This window comes from Xenopus tropicalis, chromosome 5, assembly GCF_000004195.4.
Source record: "Xenopus tropicalis strain Nigerian chromosome 5, UCB_Xtro_10.0, whole genome shotgun sequence".
Taxonomy (NCBI): domain Eukaryota; kingdom Metazoa; phylum Chordata; class Amphibia; order Anura; family Pipidae; genus Xenopus; species Xenopus tropicalis.
The window spans coordinates 30,490,533-30,515,820 of NC_030681.2; the positions used below are offsets into that span (position 1 = coordinate 30,490,533).

A 25,288-nucleotide genomic window follows, 5' to 3' on the forward strand; every position below is an offset into this window, starting at 1 on the left:
CCCCCTACTAGAAGCTGCGGGTCAGTCTACAACCGCCCTGTGCGCCCAGCCTGAGCCTTGTTCCGCAGCACCGAGTGGAACAGGGAGAGTGCCGGGGATTCCTGAGGCCGACACCTGAGCTGTGATAGTGAAGCGAGCGCCGCTCAGCCGCCAACATGGTGAGAAAAGAAAGGGGGGGAGGGTAGTAGGAGGGCGGCCTCACTGGCTGTTACCCGGTTGTGTATATGGCGGATTGCAGCCCCAGGGCCATGGGGCTGGGCGGCAGTGGAGTAAGTGGAATGCCGGCCCGTAGGCCTGAGGAGACCTGCGCCTGTGAATGCCCCTGCCCCCATGTCCGCAGTGCGCCTGAGTCTCTGGGTGGGTGTAGGCTCCATATCCCTGTGCCACTCGCTATGGCCCTGCCATCATATACATATGTAAACATACATGTCACGGTGCGCCTGTAACCTTGCTGCGCCACCTGCTGTTCGTAGTAATGCGCCAATACAGTAGCGCAACTTGCTACACTCGATAGGCCGCCTAATGAAAGGGGGACGCATGGTCACAGCCATAGTGTTCGGCAGGTCCACTCCCATGCTCAGGGGATAGCCCTTCAGTAATCCCGTTAGCTCTAGCCATATACTCCATCACTACAGGAGAGGCAGGATCCCTGGATGTGTGCAACAGCCAATGTGGCTTCTCTCATGGACTAATGCATTCTCTACAATGTACCTGCTGCAATGATGGCTTAGTGCTGGCTGCCACACTGAGAATGATGCACAGGCAGGGAGAGGGCTCGCTTGGCTTTGACAGATGCTAACTGTACAGCTAATGTGCTGCAAAGCTGCTCTTGTACTGTAGGGGGATTGTGCCGCCTAAGGGGTTAATGAGCGCAGTGGCGCAGGATCCAGTGCAGGGGAGGAGGGGCTAGAGCACAGAGGAGGGGTACAGGCACTAGAATGTTTATTTTCTCTGCAGATCTCTCCTTTCTAAAATATCTATTATTTCTATCAATAAAAATAACGCCCTCTAATGCAAATCAGGTTCATGTTTCTGCCCTTATTGCATTCTCTGCCCTAGAGGGAAGCAGACAATCTAGGCACAGGGGTGCGCAATGTACAGATAGTGCTGGGCATTCCTGGTCAGACTGAAATGGAACTCTTGCACCAAAGGCTTGCAATCTAGGCGTGCTGCATCATGCACTTTTTGCTTTTACTCTGCCTACAGCAATGTAGATAGGCATGAGCACAAGGCTCCTTTTAGCTGTTAAATCAGGGTTTCCTATGCTTTAGATGAAGAGATTGCCTAATAACGTGTAGGCATAGGCCAGAGGCAAAGAACTGATGATGAATCAAACCGGTAAATGCATATTACTTATTGGCAGCTCCTGGCAATCCTTTGGGAATTAATAACTTAACCCTATATCTTAATTTCACTATATTCAGTTTATATGTTTAAGTGATATACCTAGCTGTACATATTCAGCAGAAAATATTCTGCCAAGACCTGTATTAAAGCACTTAGCCCGCAACCCTGTACCTTTATATAATCATGGGGCTCATTTCCTTCTATTTTACATTAGGGTGTTAGTCCGTGTATATAGATATCTATATTTGTATGTCTATAGAGAGAGAAATCTGCCTCATTATATGTGTTAAAAGCCTCATTGTATGAGTATGTATGGTGTGTATTGTCTAGTGCTGTTTAATATGTTGGCACATCACATCGTGTTTTTTCTTTACTCATAGTCAGTTGGCAATGAGGATATATAGCTCCCTGTGTTGCACAAAACGCTGATTTTCAAAACCCTAATATTTATGCATTTCAGTAGGAGCTGCTGTATTACATAGTTGACTGAGTTGGCTGAGATATTCTCTGTTAGTATTTGCAGGTGTTTGTCTTCAAGAGAGCAACAGTATTGTAGGTCTCACTCATTATTGACATATAGTTGCGGAAGATTGTGAGCTTATAGAAAATAATGGTATAAAGAATGATATATTTAATCGTGTTATTCATATTTTATGTAAATAGAATTTTTAAGTAATTATACTTTTTATAATATGAGATTTATATTTTATAATGAGATATTTACAATTTACTACACAGGGAAAGATCCTGAGAGTGATGTAGCTCATTGCTAGACACTTCTGTGTTGCTGGGGTCTTGGATTCAGTTCTGACCTGGACACGGTCTGCAGGGGGGTTGTGTGTTCCCTCTGTCTGTGTGGGTTTCCTCCTACATGTCTAACTCATATAGGCAGGTTAATTGGCAGCTGATGTGACCATTTCTAGTGAAAGTGGTAGGGACCTTATATTGTAAATTTAACTAGAGCAGGCACTGATGTGAATCATGAACAAATACTGCATTAAAGCATTTAATAATCCCAAGACAACAATCGTAAAGATTTCACAGAATATTGCTAGAAATGCCATATGTTATATATACTGAACTTTTTGTACTATGCTGTACCCCAGGCTCAGTAGCCGTTCAACTGCAATGAGCCAGGCCTCCAAAGTTGTTCTCAGTCTCCTGATTACATGAGGCCATCTTTTGAGTGTCAGTGGCATGGCACATGCTCAGTGTGCTCTGCGCTGATTATGAAAAGATAGGCTTGAGCCACTCTTCAGGAAGAGATAATATGCACATAAGGTGTACTGTTTGTATACTAATTTCATTGAGCTTTAGTTCTCCTTTAAAGAACAATGGCAGATGGGTTGTATTCTCTGCCAGAATATTTCAGGTTGAAGAGAAATCCTCAAAACCGCCATGATGCTACAATCACCAGAACTTAAAGGGTAAAAAAGGGTGTAGTGTATAATGAATAATAAACGACAGCATCCCTTTAAGAAATAACATTGCAAAAAGGACTGCATTATTTATTACTGAATTCCAATATCTCCTTCATGTGTTAACACTCCAGCTTCAGTTCCTCAGACAATGGAATCTCTCACAAGGCCCATGGTTTCCCTTTCAGGTACAAAGTAAAACATTATTGTTCCACCCACCAACAAAAAGACTCATGAAAGGAGATACTGTACATGTTATAGAGTAAATTAGCCATTATTATGCAGGTATCCATTCTCTTTCCTACATGTGTCCAAATGGCAAGCTTTAGAATGGTTGCCTTTTCCTTTGTTTACAGTTGACAGTGACCCCTATATTATCCTAAAGAAGTAATGGCACTCTTACAGCACCCTGATTTTTCCCTCTTTTCAGTGTTTGAGCCTTGGGCAGGTATATGACTGTCCTAAGTGCCCCATAAGCCCATGGCTGGGCTTGCTTTTCCAGAGTGATGGCTGGCCTGTGTAAATGGAGCTGGCTATAGGGCAGTTAATTCCTATCCACCAAAGAAAGGAGAAGATTGTGGTGATCCAAAATGCTTTTTTAGGTCAAGGAATAAAGGGAAACAATATCCTAATCAGGTGTGATAGCATAGATCATACACACAGATGTTCAATCTTTGTGCCACGTCCTGTAAGCACCACAGGGTGTATGATGACTGCAGTACCTGGCCAAGCAGCATCTTTCTGGGTCTGCTAGGTAATGAATTATCAGCTCTGTGATGCTTTCATAATTAAGAATATACCATGTGCCTAACATTCTTCTACCGTGTACTGTGGCACAGTAAATGGAGTAAATGTAGCAGATCCTAGATGTGGCCAGAAACTTCTGTGGATAAATTCCCTTCACATATCCCCTTGCCTATATGTGCTTTTTTTCATTGCCATTTGGTAAAGCCAGTTTGCCTTTGCATTCTTTAGTACAAACTTCAGCAGTCAGTGCTTAGTGCCCAATACGTCTGTTTGATGCACAGCAAACTCACTTTAACCCTTTGCCTGCTACCACTTTAAAATCCATGCCAGTAAACCTGATGCTATTGCCAGGCGACATAGGTTCTATGCTTCCAAGGTTATAGTTCATTCCATGGGGATCACGGGTTGCCCACTTAAGACTGCTAGTTAAAGGGGGCACTATATCTTCAGTTTAGTTTCTTATTTATATAATGGGAGCATGAAAGGTGAATTTTAAATGTTTCCTTTTTTAAATAATATACAGAATTCTTTATAAACCTACACAGACTAATTAGGCGACAACACATTAGATAAACAGTCTATATATGAATCTTTGTCCATACAGTAAGGTAATAAAATCACATAGTGGACTCCATTTTTGCAGCTGTTTTTTTATGAAAATGTCTTTCTTTATATACATAAATATCCTGGAGTAAACAAAGATGATAAAAACTACACCCTACCCTTAAGCTAGTGTGCTTTATCTTAAACTCTTTGCCTGCTACCACTTTAAAATCCATGCCAGCAAACCTGATGCTATTGCCAGGCGACATAGGTTCTATGCTTCCAAGGTTAAAGTTCATTCCGTGGGGATCACGGGTTGCCTACTTAAGACTGCTAGTTAAAGGGGGCACTATATCTTTTTTAAGTAACATACAGAATTCTTTATAATCGTGTTTAATGAACAACATAAAAATGAGAAATATCATGGTGAACTGGGTAGGGAAGAGAGATTCACTTCAGTGTGTGACTCCTCTGGCCTTGCTGCAGTTGCTCTGTCTATTTACAGCTCTGAATGTGACAAAGTCACAGGCCATTAAGTGTGCTGGGCACTTCCATATGATATACTGCAGGTACAAATTACAGGGGGCAGGGAATCCTAGTTGGCTTTGAGGAGTGTGATAATTGGCATTGATTGACAGTAAGGGGTTACCAACATCATCAGTAAATTGACTTGCCGAAGGCAGTGAGGTTTGCCAACACTTTCTTAAATACACCCTACCCTTAAGCTAGTGTGCTATATCACCTTTGTTTACTCCAGGATATTTATGTATATAAAGAAAGAAATTTTCATTAAAAAACAGCTGCTAAAATGAAATCCACTATGTGATTTTATTAACTTACTGTATGGACATAGATTCATATATAGACTGTTTATCTAATGTGTTGTTGCCTAATTGGTCTGTGTAGGTTTTTGTATAATGAAATTATCCCTTTAATTAAAATTAGAATGTTATTGATATGCATTTTTGCATTAGTGACCGTAGTCGTTGAAAGTATGGTAATATCCTCCCTAGTTGGCACCGAAAGACTGCCCTCTTGTGGCCATAAGGAGATAATCTAGTGAGTTTAATGTTTTATCGTTAAAAAAAAATTATACAGCATAGGGTGATATTGGTAAGTACTACACAGGCCTGGTCTGGGTTTCAAAATAGGCCCTGGCATTTTAAATATAGTCCAAACAGCCCCCACTATCTCACTAAATAGTGACTGACTATGGCATCTTACAGCAGCCCCTCTGGCATTTGCCAGAATCCACAGATTGCCAGTCTGGGTCTATTTCTATGTAGCTCTGTGTCTCTGTGGCTTTTCAATGGTTGATACATAAATGTGCTCACCTTTTATATGTCGATAAGGGTGAAATTTGTTGTCCTAGCTATACCCATGGGTGAATGGTATATCCATATGAGTATATTTATCTGTAACATTGCTTAGAGTTAGAGGGTGTCCCCGCAATAAATATTGGGCTGCAAAGGTGTGCGAAAGACAAAAATGATGGTGGCATAGACATGATTAAGTGTGTGATGCTCAAAACGTGTCAGGTGGCCATTTTGAAGATAATTTTTTACGCAACATTCAGTGTCCAGGAGTGTGAGAGTCCAAAGTGTGGATTACCTTTAGTGGTAGTAATATCATATAGCATCAATAGCATACACATTGCTCTGTCTCAGATACACCAGTCACCTGTCTCATACCTGCTCTGCGCTTGGCTTTACTTGACATCCTGACTTGGCGGAATTACTGGAGGGCTGAAGCTGAAAATCCATTTGTAATGGAAGCTTGAATGGTGGCTATTGTTTCATGACTATTTCCCATTATTGGGTGCTGTCATTCTGTTGGCCATTAACCATATTTGTTCATGTTAAGCGTGCCTTAGAGGAGGCATTCACACTTCACCATAATTGGAGAACTCTGTTGCGAGTTCAGTTATCGGTGCTTACATTTGTTTGGGTAAATGCTGTCATTTAACATTGTGGTATAGAATAGTAATTGTGTGGATTTGGATGCAATACAGCAGTCTACTAGCTGCAGCTCAATGATTAGCCTGGCACAGTACAATGTTGAATGAAATAGGACACGGGACACACTTTGTGTTTTTTAGACAGTCAGTAGCTTATGGGGCTGATTATAGGGTCCTGATGGCCTGCCTGCCTGATATCTGGCTGATTTTAGAGGAATACTGTCATGGGAAAACATGTTTTTTTTTTTCAAAACGCATCAGTTAATAGAGCTTCTCCAGCAGAATCCTGCAGTGAAATCTGTTTTGTTGGAAGCATAAATATATATGATATTGAAATTTCACATGGGGCTAGCGTGATTTGTGCTCTGATAAACGTCAATTACTATTTACTGCTTTGCTGCAAGTTGGAGTGATATCCCCCCTTCCCAGGAGCCGATCAGCAGAATAATGTGAAGGTAGCTAGATAGCAGCTCCCGGTAGATATCAGAATAGCACTCAATAGTAAGAAATCCAAGTCTGGCTTGGGACTCCTCCAGTTACATGGGAGTAGGAGAAACAATAGGTTACCTGAAAGCAGTTCTAATGTGTAGTGCTGGCTCCTTCTGAAAGCTCAGACTCAGGCACAATGCACTGAGCTGGCTCCTACACACCAATATTACTAACTAAAAAAATATACATTTGTTGGTTTAAGAAAAAAATTGTATTTTTTTTGTAGTGAATTATTTGCTATGTAAATAGTGTAATTTAGATATAAAAAGTATACCATAAATATAACTCATGACAATATCCCTTTACTACGTATCTGGCCTGCTCTATTGGGCAGGTCTAAATATGTAGGCGGACAAGAATCAGCTCTTTAATGCAGTCCTCTACTAAAGGTTGGCCATAGGCCACACTATGATCTGATTGTTGAGCCAGGTGCCCAATAATAGGGCTGTATTTATATACAGGTATGGGATCCCTTATCTGGAAACTCGTTATCCAGAAAGCTCCGAATTACGGAAAGCCAGTCTCCTATAGACTCCATTTTAATCAAATAATTCAGAATTTTAAAAAGGATTTTCTTTTTCTCTGTAATAATAAAACAGTACCTTTATAATTGATTCCAACTAAGATATAAATAATCCTTATTGGATGCAAAACAATCCTATTGAGTTTAATTATTGTTTAATTGATTTTTTAAGGTGTGGCTATCCAAATTACGGAAAGACCCCGTATCCGGAATACCCTTGGTCCCAAGCATTCTGCATAACAGGTCCTACACCTGTATAGGCATCTGTGGGCTAGTGCCTATGAAGTTTATATAAAGTGTAGGAGAGAGAAGATTATTATGTGCAAAACTGAGAACACAGCAAGAATTACCCAGCAGCCCTTTGTGCTAAGTTCTTTGGGCACTAAAGGCAGGTCTGAGGAAAATATACTTACTCTCCCTTGGAAAAGCCCTGTTTGTTCCCTGTTACACAGGGATGCATTGTAGGAGGCTCTGCCAGCCTGACAGTGTTTGCATGAACAGGCCTGCTCTGTAAGGTGGGCGTCTGAAAGACATCTGTTGGCCGGCATTTCTTCGGGACTGACCAGTGAGAAAGAGCTTCATTACAAATAGTCATAATGGGAAATGTGATCAAGCACCAATCTGCCTGTGTAGGGCAAGCAGGGCCCGTTCCTATCTCCTCGGCTATTGAATATATCCTTTCCTTTGCTGCAGACACCTGTATCAACACTGCCATGTTTACAGAGCGATTAGCAGTGTTTTGAATTTTCTCGTATGGCCTTGAAGTGCATGCTTCATGCCTGTTAACTAAAATGTTGTACAGGTATTGGATCCATTATCTGGAAATAATAAAAATTAGGAAAATTAAGTAATTTTCTTTTTCGTTGTAATAATAAAACAGTACCTTATACTTGATCCCAACTGAGATACAATTAACCCTCATTGGAGGCGAAACAAGCCTATTGGGTTATTTAATGCTTAAATAATCTTCTTTTCACAAACTTAATGTATGGAGATCCAGATTATGGAAGTATCCCTTATATGGAAAACTTCAGGACCCACGACCTAGATGTGGCCCTCCAAAGGATTTTATGGCCCCCAGTCTAATCAAGGGCTCCATAGACTTCATTGTATGATATCATCATTGTAACATAATGTGTCCCTCAGTTACGCTCTATGAGACATAATGGGCCCATGATATGTAGCAAGTTTGACAGCATTGTTCCAGAAAAAAGGTCTAATACCTGTATAAGAAAAAGCATTCTTTTTATAAATAGGACTTATTCATCTGTCCTTTATTTTGTATAGAAAAAATGTCCCTTTTGCCTTAATTTTTCTAAAAAGGTTTTGCTGATTTAGTGTTACCCAAGCTGCAAGATGGTTCCCACTTCCTTCCTTATATCCCCCACAGCTCTCCTTTAGTCTTGCAATCTCCTTACAAGGGTTAAGAGAACTCCTATTAGGAATTATAACACAACTTCCGTATTGGTATTATTCTGGTATATGCACTGTTCAACCACAAGTAGTAATTCCCCACACTTTCCTTGTTACATCTGTAATTGTCAACTGCCTCGAAAAATTTAAAGATGATCTCCACCCAAAGTCATTATTTCATAATGAATGAAAATTTATGTAACCCTGTGTTGGCTCTAAATGTATTTCCTAAATTAATTTGTTAGAAATATATTTGTTACACTGGGCTCATTTTGTAAGCTGGGCCCTTGCTAAGCAGAGGAAAATTGGAGAGGGTGTGGTGCAATTAAGTAGATATGCCACAGGGTTATACTCAAATTAGTTCAATGAGGTAGATGATTGATATATATAATCAAGGCAGAACTTAACCCTTGCACCACTGTGAAAATGATGTGAAAGATGAGATGTGAAGGAATCATTGAAGCCTATTTTTTGCAAGTCAACTGTTAAGGTGAAAGACCTGGGAAATTTTACAGATCCCATCTTGAAGGATTTAACTTGAATCCAATTGGCCAGAAATCTAAGATTCTGAAGATAAAGTGAAGTTCTAATTTTTTCAATATGAACAGGGGTGATTTCTAGCATTTTTCCCCCCTCCTGTGGAGCAATAAATATTCCTTTTAGTCCAGGGGCACATAAAAAAAAAAATCATGCATTTGCACAAAAATTGCATAATAAACCCAAATCACAATTCTGATTTTTTTCCTACAACTTCCTCCATTTTGTACTGTTTATGCCAAAAATTACAAATGGGTTAAAGGGGAACTCCACCCAAATACAACCTAAGCTTTTTGAAAAGTAAACATAATTTTAAGCAACTTTGCATTATACATGAGTTAACAAATATGCAGCCTTTTTAATGATTTTTAGTGTAATAACATGGTATGGAACAGTTCCCTAAGCCCCGCCCCCTGTTCTCCTGCTGATCTGGCCGACTACTTTGAGACTCAAAAAAAAAAAAAGTAGCAGTAATCGACTGTCCTCAGCCTGCCCTGCACACCTGATATCAATAAGGAAGGGAACATTACAGTGCAGTGCATTGTGGGTCATGTAGTTCCTGCATGCTGTCAGTTGTGAAGAAGTTGTTACAATTTGTAACACCAATGTTTTAGTACCTCACTCTTCAAGTGATGCAGAAAGAGAAGAGCAGTTTTGCAGCTGGAATGCAGCATATAAAAATAGTATTTATTCATATTTTTTGAAGTAGCAGATTACAGTGATAGGTATATTAGGGGTTTTAGTGTTGCGTGGTGCTTTTTGTGTTTAGAACCAGAGTTCCCCTTTAATCATGATTGGAGGTAAAGCCACAAATCACCGTTTTACATGCGTTTTCAAATCATTTGTGCAATTGCAGTTTTCTATTATTTTTAAGGATAACAACAACTTTTAATAAAATGTCTTTAAGTAAAAACGCCATTTACTACTTGATGGTTCAGCCTAGAGCCGGAAAGGTCTGCAAAGTGCCATGCTGAAATGTGCTCTGGAATTCTAGGGTGTAAATAAAGCATTCCTGGCATTATATAGTAAGTTTTATTTTAATTAAGCTCTGCAGCATTAAAAAGGAGACATTACAGCATACAGAGGGAATCTCCCAGAGCCCAAACACATGTTGTAGATGTCTCAGGCTGAAACAGATACTGGCAAATAGAGAGGGGGAACCCTGGGATGGTAAATGCCAAAATTCTCTCACTCAACATCTCCTTAAGAACGCCCTCTCCCACCTTGTGTCTATTAAACTTGCACAGACACACTTTCTTTTTCTAAATTATAATTTTTTTCAAATGTGATAGCCCAGAGACCCTCTGTAAGATAAATACAGCTCAGTAATTTCAGTATCTCAGAATGTTCTGTCCGTGCCCCAGCTCCATAGAGGTGGCGACGTGTGTGTCCATGCTTAAAACCTGCTGCGTGTGTGCAATTCCTTGGCCAGGTCGGTAACACAATATTCTGAGGGGGAATCCTTTCCCATAAGGAGATCATCTTGTCAGCTGAGTTGAGGCCCTGTCTGTTCGGACATCTGTTAAGTCAGTTATCTAGAAGTGACGTAGCCAGGCTGTGAAGTGGATACTTTCTGTGATTATGCTTTCTGGCCTACTTACTACAGCAGCCATTGCCAACAGGCGTTTCTACAATGTAGACACTTGTACTGAGGAAGGTCTCCGTGTTTTGGCACATTATCTATTAGCCCATCATTTGCACTGAAACCGTTTAAAGGAATTAACTCCTTAAATTATTATTTTGGTGAAAATCTATGAAAATGTTATAGATTTGTGTATTATACTCAAGATAATAATTCTTCTGCACCCCAAAAGGTGTTATTTGCTGTCAGGGTTCTTTATTTTAAAGTGATACTTTTCAAAATATTAATGTACATAAAAAGTTACCTATAGGTCATGTTAATCATTTTTCATGGAGAAGTTTGCTTTTGTGAGTAATTGTTACTTGAAGTTCCTAAACCTGACTGTCCCTTCTCAGCCTGTCAGTTATAGCTTCTAATGCTAACGGACTCCTGCTGCACAAATATGGCAGCCCCCTTATTGAGGGACATAGGGGATCAGACACAGAATGCAAAAGCATCAGGAAGTAATTTTATGGCAACATTGTTACGTTTATGCAAAGGCAATGTTATGATATATTTAAAAACAGTTTAATTTTAGATGTCAGTTTCACTTTAAGACCTGCCTTTTAAAATCTATTGATCTGTATAATCCAAATAACTGACTCCCTACTTATATTCAAGTTAGTCAGATTTAAAGTAAACTGATGGGGGGGGGGGGGGGGGTGTTACCTCAGAATTTCTGAAACACGTTTATAATCCTCTGGGTATGGTTAGGGTGAATCAGGGCATTGCCTAAATTATATAGTGAATAATGTACCCCCTATTGTAATATATTAGGATATTCAGTCACCTAGGAGTTGACCATGACCATATAAAGGCACAAGGCTTATATACAGGTTGTGCAACTCTAAGGTGATTTGTAATATCCTCATATTTTACAGCAAGAGGTACATTATTTCTTATAGTACAGAATTATCATTAAGTCGTGTGATAGAAATGAAGTTGCTAAGCACCAATTATAACTGGAAACATCAATAAACACTGTTTATAAGGATATAATTTACAGGACATTCATGGCTTTTCTGAATTACAGGTATCGGACCCCTTATCCGGAAACCCGTTATCCAGAAAGCTCCGAATTATGGAAAGCCCGTCTCCCATAGACTCCATTATAAGCAAATAATTCAGAATTTTAAAACTGATTTCCTTTTTTTATGTAGAAATAAAACAGTACCTTGTAACTGATCCCAACTAAGATATAAATAATCCTTATTGGATGCAAAACAATCCTATTGGGTTTAGTTAATGTTTTATTAATTTTTTAGTAGACTTAAGGTATGGAAATCCAAATTACGGAAAGACCCCTTATCCGGAATACCCTTGGTCCCGAGCATTCTGGATAATGGGTCCTATACCTGTATAAGGCACCGTATAAGAATATAGTTTACAGGTTATTGGTGGCACTTGTGTAGTATAAATACTAGGTTAGAAATGCTTCAAATGTTATATAAAACTAAACTGTATCATTTTTATGTATTAGTTCTTATTGTCAATTCTTTTCTCTTTCAGGGAAATGAAGCAAGCTATCCGCTGGAAATGTGCTCACATTGTAAGTAACTTTTCTGCATTGTTGACTGTATCTTACGGCACCATCGTTGGGTTATGGGAGTACAATAACACCATAACAAATCTGTACAAAACATTTATTCTGAATAGTCTGGGATTTTAAAGTGGGTGATATACTAACATAAACTTGGCCTGATACAGATTGATTAAAACTAAATTGCTGCTTGGTGCTATTAGGAACTACCCTGGTACAGTTTAAGAAGCTATGTTAATCAGTCCCATTGTCTCTAAGTAATGAAAATGCCAGGACCCTGCTGGCTTCAGTAGAGCTTATTAACTTGACCAACACAATCTTTGAGGGAAATCTCTGCAATAAACAGCTGTTATGTGGAGCAGCAATTCAGTATTTATAAGTTTGTAGTCCAATTGCAAATGTTTCTGTTATTATTTCAGTGTTGCTATGCCATAGCTGTCTTTACAGGTCACCATATTAGCCTCCAGGCCTCCCTAGAGGGGAAAAGAAGGGCCTAGGGCAGCGGTCCTCAACCTGTGGGCCGCGACCCTTTCACAGGGGGTCGCCTAAGACCATCGGAAAACACATATTTCCGATGGTCTTCGGAATAATTTTATGGTTGGGGGTCACCACAAAACGAAGAACTGTATTAAAGGGTTGCGGCATTAGGAAGGTTGAGAACCACTGGCCTAGGGGGAAGAAAAGTGTATGGGAAAATTTGTTAAAGAGCCCTGCACAGAAACCCTTAGGGGCACATTTACTAATCCACGAATCCGAATCACGAATGGGGAAAAAATCGTATTGGAAACGAAAATTTTGGAAGATCGCAAATATCACGAAAATGCTTACGAAAAAATCGTATTAGTCACGATAATATCGTATTGGCGATCCGAAAGTCACAAAAATTTTCGTACCGAACAATTGTAAACAACGGTAAAACCTTTCCGTTTTTTTCGTGCAAACGTCCGAAAAAGTCGTGCGCCATACGAAAAAGTCGTGCGGATGCCCGAAAAAATCGGCAAAAATACGCTCGGAGCGTTCGTGCTTTTGTAAATGTGCCCCTTAATATACCTATCACTGTCCTTCAAAAAGTATGACTAAATACCATTTGTATATGCTGAAATCCAGCTGCAGAACATTTCTTCTCTTTCTGCATCATTTAAAATCCTGGAAGGGAAAGCGGGACTAAAACATTGATGTTACAAATTGTAACAACTTCTCCACAGTTTACAGACAGCATGCAGGAACTACATAACCCACAATGCATTGCACTGTGATGTCACATTTGCAGGGAATTGTGGGATTTGGAAAACAGGCTGTAATTAATGTTGTATTTTTAGTCTCAAAGTAGTCAGCCAGATCAGCAGGAGAACAGGGGGCCAGGCTATGTTAACAATTAAAATTTTGATGCATAGTTTTTTGTTTTTCTTTTGTTATGCTATTTCATGTCTAATTTGATCTGTTCTTCCAGCTACTTCTTGGTTGACTAATTTGCCAGACACTACTTAGGGGTCAATAAACATACCTGAATTCTCTGTGCTTTTGCAGATATGGGGTAATCAAGCCCATATTGGCCATTAGCTTTTTAATGTCCTATCTGGCTTCCTGTCACTGCTTGTTGCATTAGGCAGAATCAGGACAATTGCACTGCCGTGCAACACTATTGACTCCAGTACCTAGAACTGTGCTTGTTCAGCATTTCCTCAGTTATGGGCTGGGGTCTGTAGGCATTGGTAGTGGGGGTCCCAACTGTTCATCTGGATAGAGGCAATGAGACCATATTTTTAGAAACTTGCCATCTAACCCTGGATTCATAGTCTGGGTTTGGATGTTGGTTGGGTCTGTATTTAGTTTAATAAATGCTGGAGGTCGGCACATATACACATTAGTAAGTAGTTGGCCAGATCACCGTTATAAAGGCCCTCTAACTAACATTTTGTACTATAACACTGACTGGCTGAATAGAAAGTCTACAGAAGTAAATCTCTATTTCTGTGAATTGCATATTAGTGCACACTTTAAGTTACTGGGCTGTTATTAAGTCTACACAAGGCAGATCATTATCTTTTGCAGAGAAGTTCGACGTGATATTAGATAATCTGTATTCAAGCAGGAAGCGAAGGAGGAAGAACTTGCTGATAATGCAACACCCAGTTCATGCAGAAGACCAGTGTGCAGCATTACGGGGAGTCTGTATCACTGTAGATCTGTTGGTGTTATTTACATATTAAGACATTTTATTCTAGGGAATATTCTAAGGTGTAGGCTCAGAAACTAGCTTCAGGTCATGGGTTTCTGACAAATGACACGAGCTCATTTTTAATCACTGGGCATATTTGCACCTGGGCAGTGACCCAAATTATTTTTAATTAAATATCCATACCTGTTGTAAAGGTATTAAAAAATCTCAGCTGTTAGTCATATATTGCCTGCCCCACCTCTGTGCCTCAGGCAATTGTTTTTACTTTTCATCCAGCACATCCTAGATGTCACTGCCCTCGTCACATTTCCCCACCCTCCTCACCCTTTATTATTGTGTATCCTGTGTACGGGCATTGCATGCCCATTCTGGCATATAAACAAGATTTTGGGGTGAAGCAAAGCTTGTCTTAAACCACAGTGTGGCGCCTGCCTGCTTGCTGTGATTGGGAAGTCCAAGGCTGAAGGAAACGAGACTTATATTGTGTATATTATATCTATATATATCTATCTATCTATCTATCTATATAATATATATATATCTCTATCATGAGTAAAGTTTGTTGCCCTACAAGTTCAAAAGAATTATTTCTTAGGATGACCGGTCCTCTTTAAAGTTAATGGCACATAGGGCAGATTCTCTGCTAGTGGCCTTTTCAAGCTGAAGTTTGCCAGTGGAAAGAAAATGCACCCATGTGCCCATAGGCCTAAGCCTAAAGACCCTCTGTCACGTGTAGAACAACCCTCATGTGCCTGGGATGGTGTGGGTGCATAGATCTGTCTGGGGGCCATAATGGGTAACATAGACTGCTTATTTGTTTAGTGTGCTGTGTGATTCTTGGCCTGCAAGGGCAGCCTAATATTGCATCTCCATTCACTAGCTAATGACAGGTGCCACTACAGCTGCCCCCATAGAAAGCAATTCATTTAATATGTGAGGCTAATGCCAGGAGCATGTTGCTTGCCTGCCCCCAGACTAAAGCTGGCCATGCAAGCTCTCATATAATCATACAAAGCATAGCTTTGTACCATTTTTGTGCGTGTCTGTGGGCTCCAAATTATCGTCCTGATAATTTTCATACAATGGGGATCTGTAGTTTAGCCTACAGTTTCAGTCCGAATGTTAGTTTCATTTTGTTGCATTTCAACATATGGTCGATATCCGAATGTTTGACGGAAGAAGAAAAATCTGAACATGTATAGCCAGCTTTACTCTGGAGCCTACAGGTCGCTCATAAATTGTATTATTGAATTACAGTGAAACAATTTAACATCCCTTGATTTTAAGTTTTCCTGCATTTTACATCATTGTTTTGTGGTCCCCCAATATATAACACATAATAAGCTTCCCTGATTTTACATTTTCATGGATTTTGCACCATATTTTCTGGTCCCCTAAAAAATTAAAATGGGGGTTGTACTGTAACTCTAATCCACACTGTCAATTTAGTTATAAGGCTGTAAAACATTTATTTTTGTTCTGTACAGGTTGTAACATTTTATATGACTTTGGGGGCTTTTTTTTTTTTTTTTTTTTTAATTTTCCCTTCCTTTTTTTAACTTTCCCTTCCACAAATGGGAAAATTTCCCAATCTGTGATTACATGTCTCCTATGGGGTGGAGGCACTGTCTCATCTTTTCTGCTGAAGTAAAACCTGAGAGTTTAAGTGGGGAAATGAATTGTGTCTGCAGCTGATAGAAAGAAATGTATTTCTATGTATGCACGCTGGAGCTGTTGGAGCACACAGGGCTGATGCTGTCGCCACAAGCTCTGCTCAGTTTTATGAATAGGCCTGCATTAGCCACATATCTACAGACTATAGCTAAGCAAACTGACCCTTCAACAGGCGTATAAATGCCCTTGGGAGTGAGCCCTTACTGTACTGTATACTGGTAGGATGGCCGCTTCCTTTTCATTTATAGTTCATATATTAATCAGTAATGAATTAATGAATTTTAGGGTCTTTTTAAATGTAATTACACCATTGCAGAGAGCCCTGTATTCAGTGTTTCATCTCTGTCTCGCTGCACTTGCATAAAGTGACGGTCAGCGTGCTTAGCTTGTCCGCATTAATTACGCCATGTGATCGTGAGGAATTACCAAAGTATTAGCTGTGCTTTACTGCTTAGTTTTAGAGTCAGCACTGTTCTGAGTGAGCCTCAGATTTCACTGCTATGGCGACTGCTGGCAGAAAGAAAGGTAATTGGTCTAATCGTTTCACATTTTTCTCTGGTCTCTTATACCGATTGTACAAGGCACTCGTTCGCTACTCTAGTGTGCAGGAAACAAAAACCAAGTAGTAGGTATATTCCTGATCATCTGGGAAATGCAATTAACCATAATTATTTGTTCTTTCTTGCAGTCGATGCTGATGAGATCAAAAGGCTAGGGAAAAGGTTCAAGAAACTGGATTTAGACAACTCTGGTTCCCTGAGTGTGGAGGAGTTCATGTCGTTACCAGAGCTTCAACAGAACCCTCTTGTGCAGCGAGTAATAGACATATTCGACACGGATGGAAACGGAGAAGTAGATTTTAAAGGTTGGAGAACTTAGTATTTTTTAATTTTTTGTGGTGCTAAAAAAAATTACTGACTTGTTCTATCCAGACATATAAGCATTTTCCTTTGTCTCTTTTAATGCCAAATTTACCTTAAAGGGCAAGTGTAGCCAAGAATAAATAACCTTTATTTCTTTTAGTCTAATGGCATAGCACTCTTTCTGTCTTTTCATAAAATGTCCTACTTTAGATTCTTGGTTGTCCCTATGTGACCCTATTCCATTTCTTTTTTCTGGGGCATAGTGTGGTTCATTATACCTGAGCAAATACTTTTCAATATACTGCATCCTTGGGGTGGCCCTCTGAGAGGCTCAGATGGTAATTTTATGGTGGGACGGGGGGAGTTCTAATTTAAGCAGTACAGAGCTGTTTGTTAGCTGTGGGAAGCAGGACAACAGCCCTTTGCCATAAGACTGGTAAAATTAGGCATTTTCATTCTTTGGCTTTACATGCATTCTTAAGCTCTGATCAGGTTACAGTACCTTCAAGGAGAACCAGCATTCTGTAATCACATTGGATCATACCCACTGTTTACAGATGTGGATGGTCTCATATATTGGGAGGCTTATAAGGAAGGCAGACATTAGGGTAGGAAATTGTAATTTGTACCTATATTCTGCTGCATATCTATATTTATATATATAGATATATATATCTATCTATCTATATCTATCTATCTATATCTATCTATCTATATCTATCTATATCTATCTATATCTATCTATCTATATCTATCTATCTATATCTATCTATCTATATCTATCTATCTATATCTATCTATATCTATCTATATCTATCTATATCTATCTATATCTATCTATATATATATATATATATAGACAGACAGAGTACCGCACACAAAGGGACTTTGTAGAGAAAACAAAAATATTTATTGAAAAAAATCCGACGTTTCGAGCACCAAACTGTGCTCTTCCTCAGGGACAAACCACCTGGTTTGTCCCTGAGGAAGAGCACAGTTTGGTGCTCGAAACGTCGGATTTTTTTCAATAAATATTTTTGTTTTCTCTACAAAGTCCCTTTGTGTGCGGTACTCTGTCTGTCTACCATAATATTTGACCAGCACCAAGGGCATTTGCTTTATTTATAGGGTGTGCTCCTCTTTTGTTTTTGTATATATATATATAATATATATATATATATATATATATATATATATATATATATATATATATATATATATATATATAATATATCTATATCTGCTGCCTTGCTGCTCAGGAGTTTGATTCAAGCCAGAGCCCTATCTGCAGGGAGTTTGTCTGTTCTTCCTGTGCCTAAATTTCTCCTGGTACTTCTATATTCCCCCACCCTCTAAAAATGTACAGGAAGATTTCTGGGCTTCTGATAAAGAAATTGACTGCAGAGGCCTTTTTGTGATAGGGACCTTAGATTGTAAGCTCTGCTGGGGCAGCAGCTGATGAGAATTATATATAACCTTTGTAAAGCTCTGCAGAATATGGCAGCATGAATTAAAGAAAATATAATAGTAATAATAAACGGAAATACTCATTGTGCTGGCCTTTAACTTTTACGTGCCTTAGAAGATCAGTTATATTGCGTTCATGGGTTTGTTGTGGCTGGCAGACATATTTATGCCAGCATAGGATGGCAGTAGCTTTATTTATGTGTGCTTCCACTGGCAGTTTGCTATATACCCCTAGCCTACTTGTAGAGCTGCAGTAAACATATTTGTGTTTTCTTCCTTTAAGTCTGTAATAATAACAGGCACAGAATTTATTCAGTCTATTTTCCCCTTTTATTAGGACATTTTATTAATTGTATCCATATTTAGTGCACTTTAACCTACACGAGCAGCTAGAGCTTTTAGTAGGTGATAAACTGCAATGGCAACTTATCTCATTACTTGGTGGGGTGATCAGATAATCAGTAGAATTTGGCCCCAGTGCTGTGCCCCTGACATTTCCTTTACTAAGATAGTATTTTACATTTCCACTTGAAATAGATTAGGAATAATAATTAGGTAAATACTAGACAGAAGTAAATAGCTCAGTACATCATAGTTTAACAATACATTCTATATGAATTATCTAGTAGGGGTTGGGAATGAATATCAGCAGTGTTTCATAGTTACTGGCATTGGTATCCTTTCTCTTTTTGTGCAAATACCTTTCCCTATAACAGTAACTGGCACATGTATATTTTGAGTGACTGACTCCAGTCAGTGTGTCAGGCTACGGAGACCATACAGAATACACTGCCCCTTTATTTGTGGGTGGATACTGATTATGATAAAGGAAAACTACAACGTGTGTGCCACAAAAAGTCAAACTCGGTAAAGGTGCTCAATCACAATGGTGTAGGTTTCGCCAGGCCTACTAATAGGTACCATGTAAAAATAAAAAAATCCACTGGAGAGCCAAATGCGTTCTGTGTTGTTTTATTGGTTTAAAGATGCATAGCACTACACGTTTCGGACCTCTGGGGTCCTTCCTCTGGTGCAGTATATGCTGATTATGCCCCCCCCCCCCCCGTATGATTAAATGCCTTTCCAGTGTAGCTAGCTGCACAGCTAGTTTGGGTAGGTTACTATATTCCTTCACGGCTACATTATTCATAGTTGCCCCATGCCTTATCAGGGGAATGTAATGGAAGTGCCATACTGTTTGAGTGGGTCTCACATTTTAATAGGTTGTGAGCCCCACGGGTTCTGTGCATTTAGCTGTTGCATCAGACTGAGATCACTTTACATGTTTCTCTTTCAAGGGCACAACTTCATACTAGTGCCCAAGCCAGACCCTTGTGATTAAAATAACTAAAGTAACCCTGTCAAATCCCTCTAATACATTATATGCCCGAAAGTCTGATAACTTATTCCCAAACCTACGGTATTGATACCAAGTTGGTCCTTTGTTTGCTGCTATAACAGCCTCAGGATTCCCACTGTGCACATAAGTAGCGAGGGTTCTCTGGGAATCTGCCAAATGCAGTCTGCCATTGCTTGTGAAGCCCATAGAACCCGATTACACTGCTGCAGTACAGCGACTGTGGCCGCGTGAGTATTTATATGGCTGCAAATGGAAATGATACCATTTACCTGTAATCTCTATTTGAAGTTAGTTGTCTAAAAACATAGTAATATGACAAGGGGGGCTGAATGATGGTCACAAGGCAAAACAGGTAGAATAGCAACAAACAATACATGAGCCCCCCATTATGGGCTGAGTAGTTCCTGGTGTATACATAGCTTTGTGTTAGGGTTTTGGGGCCAAATAGAGGTTAACTGTTTAAAATAGACACAAAATAGATTTTAGAACAGTTAATGTTAAAATTATTAACCTGGTGCTGATCATTTTCTGTACATGTAAAGGAAATAACTCTATATATATTTTTCCTCCCTTCCTCTTTCCTCAGAGTTTATCGAAGGAGTGTCCCAGTTCAGCGTCAAAGGTGATAAGGAGCAGAAACTGAGGTGTAAGTGCTTTGTTTGAATTCTGTCAAATTCTGCATGTAATTCAGAGATTTTGTGACTTTTATGTAGAAACCTTTAAAAAATGTTCCAGTTATGCACTATTTTCAGAGGGATAACTAAATATTTCTGAATTACAAGAAGGCAGCAAAGGGAGGAGGTGAAATATCGAGAAAGATAGAAGCTGGCCGTACATACAGAGATTTTATTTTAGCCCACTTGTGTTGGGCCAGATTAGGCAGATTAGCCTACAGCCAGATAACATGAGAGCATGGGTGGTATAGTCAGCTACACACCATATATTTGGCTAAACCACATTTTCTGGCGACACCTCTCAGTATATGTAGAAAGGGTAAAGACACAGAGCTACTAGTAGCAGCTACTTGTCATGGCTACAGAAATAGACAATGCTGATCATTTATTGGTAACTGTCTCTACGTGTGTTTTAGCAGTACTGTCTATGGCAGGGTATTTTCTGGAATTTAGTAGCTATATGTGTGTCCGTGTGTCTTTACCCTGATGGTAACCTCCCAGACTAATTGTAGTTTAGTTTAACTGAGAAGGAAGAAATCATTAGCAATACAGACACTCAACTGGTTTCAGGAAAGTGCATTTGCTGCTGTTTTTATAGACAAATGCCTTTATTCACTGTCATACAATGGGCAATTTTTGAAAGCAAACCCCACCGTGCTGTGTTTATCCAATGAAACTGCAGCATAAGAGCAGGTACCTGCTAAGTAATGTCCACTCCATGCACCAATCCAGAAGCAAAATATGTTTTGTTTTGGGAAATTGCACTACATTTGCTAATAGCATGCGTCGGCAACATTACTGTCCAATTCAGGTACCAAAAATGAGTTTCAGAAATAGATGCAAATTGCTAAGGGGATCCTGCCAGATATCCTTGCTTTTATGCTAGCATCAACATGCTCTCACTTTTGCCTCCAGTTAGGCTCTCAGTTTGCATTTGTAAGTGTGCCATTAAGTATCCGAACCCCTAGATCATTTTCAAGACTAACTAAGGGAAAAATCAGAATTTAATATGGAGTATATTTTGCATGTTTGTAGAACTGTTAAAGAAATAATTTCTTTCTTTCTTATAGTTGCTTTTCGTATATATGATATGGACAAGGATGGCTACATCTCCAATGGTGAGCTTTTCCAGGTACTGAAGATGATGGTGGGAAACAATCTCAAAGACACTCAGTTACAGCAAATAGTAGACAAAACGATTATCAATGCAGATAAAGATGGGGATGGAAGGATATCCTTTGAAGAATTCTGTGCTGTAAGTATGCTAGTTTGTGTGGCCCACCTACCCTCCATTTATAGCCAGGTCCGTCCAGCTAGAAGCCTCGTGATCAGAATGGCCATACAAGACATTTGTACAAGCCTGAAATCTAAGGGTGAAGAGACGCAGAGCAACTAGTAGAAGCTACTTGTCGTGGCTACTAAAACAGACCATGCTCATCATTTACTGATCATTTTCTCTGTGTGTGTTTTAGCAGAGGCAGTTCTCAGTATTTTCTGGAGTTTAGTAGCTGTGAAAAAGTAGCTGCTACTAGTAGCTCAGTGTGTCTTCACCCTTAAACCTAATTCTTATTAGGCTAATAATCATTGCTATAATTGTTATGAAAAATAGCTGTGTTGCTGATTAGTGATTGTGTGCTAAAAATTCTTAGCCCTTTCCAGGTATCCAGAGCCAGCTGGCCAACAGAGTATAGCCATATTGGTACAGTAAGCAATCCCATTGTCTCCAAAAGCTACCACAACAGTACATTTGTGTTAGGAATGCATTGTGCAGTTTGCAGATTTAGCAGGTTTCGCTACTGGCACATAACTCCTATAATCTAGAGAGAGGGTATCCATTTGTAGGCACTGACGATTGGGAGTGCTCCTCTCTTCCAGGTCGTAGGAGGCTTAGATATCCACAAAAAGATGGTGGTGGATGTGTGACTGACCTGAGCAGCACCCAACACACTTGCTTTCTTCTCCATCTCTGAAGATCTGCTCAAGACGTCCAGCAATGCTCTCTGTGTATTTTCAATGGAAGTATTTTTCTCTGTGAAGCCACATTTTCCAACACGAGCCTCATGAAGCCAACTTAGTGTTATTGAACTTTTTTTGATTCTCTCAATAACTCAGTGTAGCACTTTAAAGTCTGAAGGACAGCCAGATGGGAAAGAGCGTATCCCTGTGGTGGAGAAAAGGAAGGGAGTTGGCTTTTTATTTATTTTTTTTTTCCTCCTTCATCTTTTATAACAAGAAAAATCTATATATATAGCTTTCTATGTAGTCATTAGGTGGGCTTTAATTTAATATACTTGAGTCAAACAAAACTAGAGTACAAGTGCCAAGCAGAATGTACACCATTTGTTACATGACAAGCAAAGATCACACAGTTTTATATATGGTAGGAGAATGTATACTTTGTAACTGGGTGTCCGCTCAACGCGTTGCTTTCCTGTGAGGATTGTGTATTAACTGGTACAACGCCGTCGTTGCTTCCTGTTAATCTCATTTACTTTTTTTTTGTAACACAGGAAACTTTGTCTGTTTAATTTATACATGTTATTCTATTACAAGGCACTGTGTGTATCTTGCTTTTTGGAGACTTTACTGGCAAGAGAATCACTCAGCTGCGCACATAGCGACCGGGCCCTTATTTAGTGCTCTGATACCTGGCAGTTCACTACATTTCACCCTTCTTGGTGAATGCCAAGGATTATTCAGATTAAACTCCACTATATTGATTTAACCGTCATGATGGTGCCATGATGGAAACACTGACTGCTTGTTGGCCAATGTGGGTTCACTTATTGCCCGGTTGATTGATATCTAACAATTTTCGGATACGCATTACTGCAGGCAGCGTGACCGGTAATACTGAGATAATATATATGTATATCAGCTGAGCCCTTGCCTCCCTGTTCTTCCTGGCAGTTCCCCACACTCTTCATGTTCATGTCTGTCTTACTACTTTCTATGTGTGATCTAAAAGTAGAGAGCTGATAGGTTCTTTTCCTGGAGTGTTCTCACCTCTCCTATTTCTGCGCTGGTACAATTGGCCATAACATAGATATACAAACAAAAATACCAAAAAAATAAATAAAAAAATCCTTAAATATATAACAAAAAAAAATCCAAAAACCCTAGTTTCAAGGCATATTCTTTTCTTTTTCTTCTTTGGCTTTGGAAGTGGCACAGTGGCGCCATTGGCCACATTAAAGTGCTCTTTCCACCGCGTAATTAAGCAACGACTGTAGCTGTTCCTTCGACTCAGTGCTGCACATCTAAGGCTCTTTCTGTGCGAGAGATCAAGGTGCTTGGTGTCCTTGCATGACATGGAGTTTTGCATGTAGATCGATTGAAATGATGTTCCTCTTGTTTACATAATTTGCATTATATATATATATATATATTTGAGAAAAGAAAAAAAAAAAGAAAGACGAACCTTTGCCAAACTTTGGTACATGTTAATGTTCAACCAATAAAAAGAAGAAACCCCTTTTCCCCCCACTACATGTAACTTCCCTGCCTCGGGGTCCGTGTGTGTGTGGTATGCTCCCAGCCGGTGCTTGTCTGTTCCACTGTCACTTGCCATGTACTCTGGGGAAAGTAGTCCTTTTGTGAATTTTGGATTTTTCTTTTTTTCTTGTTTTGTACATAAGTTGTGTTATATATATATATATATATATATATATATATATATACATTTTAGCAAAGGCTCTCTGTTTCTCTTGCTTGTGCATATCTTGGCTGGCGTAAACAAACAAAAAAAAAAAAGGCAAACTGTTCCTTATTGGAGCTTTTTGGGTTTTTTTTATTTCTAATTTCTATTTTTCTTAGTTTGTGTGGGGAAAATGGTTTTGAATGGTAACATTTTTTTCTCCTGCATGCTCCAAAACTTGTAGAGACTTGTAGTACTCTTCATACTGTATCAATAAAAAGATGAAACTTGTTAATCTGTTTCCAGCCTGTTTCATGTTATTTTTTGGGTGGAGGGAGATCTATAGGGACACAGTGCTTCCCCCCCCCCTCCCTATGAATTGTTCTAGTGGATGGATTGTAAGATAAAGATTTGGTTCAGTTGCCCTTCCTCCCCACCCCACAGCTGCTATGACGCTATAAATGGAGACAGCACAAACCAAAGTCTCCAATGACCTTCTGTGTTCTAAATCCTAAGTAGAATTCTCCATTCTAATACTCCTTAACCTCTCTGCTGCTTCTGCCACTATACAGCCCTTGCCTGGATCCTACCATAACCGCTCCTCCTCTTTGATAAAACCGTCTCAAACACACAGCCACCCACACAAGCCGAACCCCAACATTGTGTGATACGGAAAATAACTCTATCATACATTCTAGTGTGCAGGGTGCTGTCTGGGACTTATACTTGATTCTGTTTTCACATTCCTCACATCCAGTCCCTTGTAGAATCTTCCACTTCTTCTTATATTGCAAGAACACCCCCCTTTCTCAATCAGGAAACAAATACTGATTAGTCTACTCATTAATCATCCCCCGCTTAGATTTTGCAACCCTCTCCTACACTGGCTACCAGTACATTTTGCAACAGACTAAAACTGCTCATACTCCCCTACAGAGCTCTCCGTAATAATGCTCCACCATACATTGTAGGTCTCATCTTCAGATAGACTCCAAATCGACCACTTCACTCCTAGTAACATTCCTCTGCCCTAGTAACCTCCTCACGTGCTCGCCTCCAACACTTCACCAGAGCAGCTCCCTACCTGTGGAATTCATTAGCACATTCCAGTCGGACACACTCCTACCCTGCAGTGTTTCCCTCAAAACCCTTCTGTGACATCTACACACCTACCTGCTAGGCAAACGGATATCCCGTAGCACAATTTCTTCACGTCACAGCCTGCTGAGCCATTACCCCTTCACTAACACTGTCAATATTTTCCCACCATATACTTCCCCTACAGTCATTTAATACCTA

At 39.6% G+C, this 25,288-nt stretch overlaps 1 protein-coding gene across 1 annotated transcript; it reads left to right on the top strand.

Annotated features, from left to right (window-relative positions):
- ppp3r1 (protein phosphatase 3 regulatory subunit B, alpha) lies at positions 1-24,092 on the top strand. Its single transcript, NM_204069.1, is given in 6 exon segments — positions 1-158; positions 12,105-12,144; positions 16,677-16,853; positions 20,265-20,324; positions 21,423-21,607; positions 22,228-24,092. Coding segments are annotated over 6 exon segments (513 nt in total). The 5' UTR covers positions 1-155; the 3' UTR covers positions 22,276-24,092.
- The last annotated feature ends 1,196 nt before the right edge of the window (positions 24,093-25,288 follow it).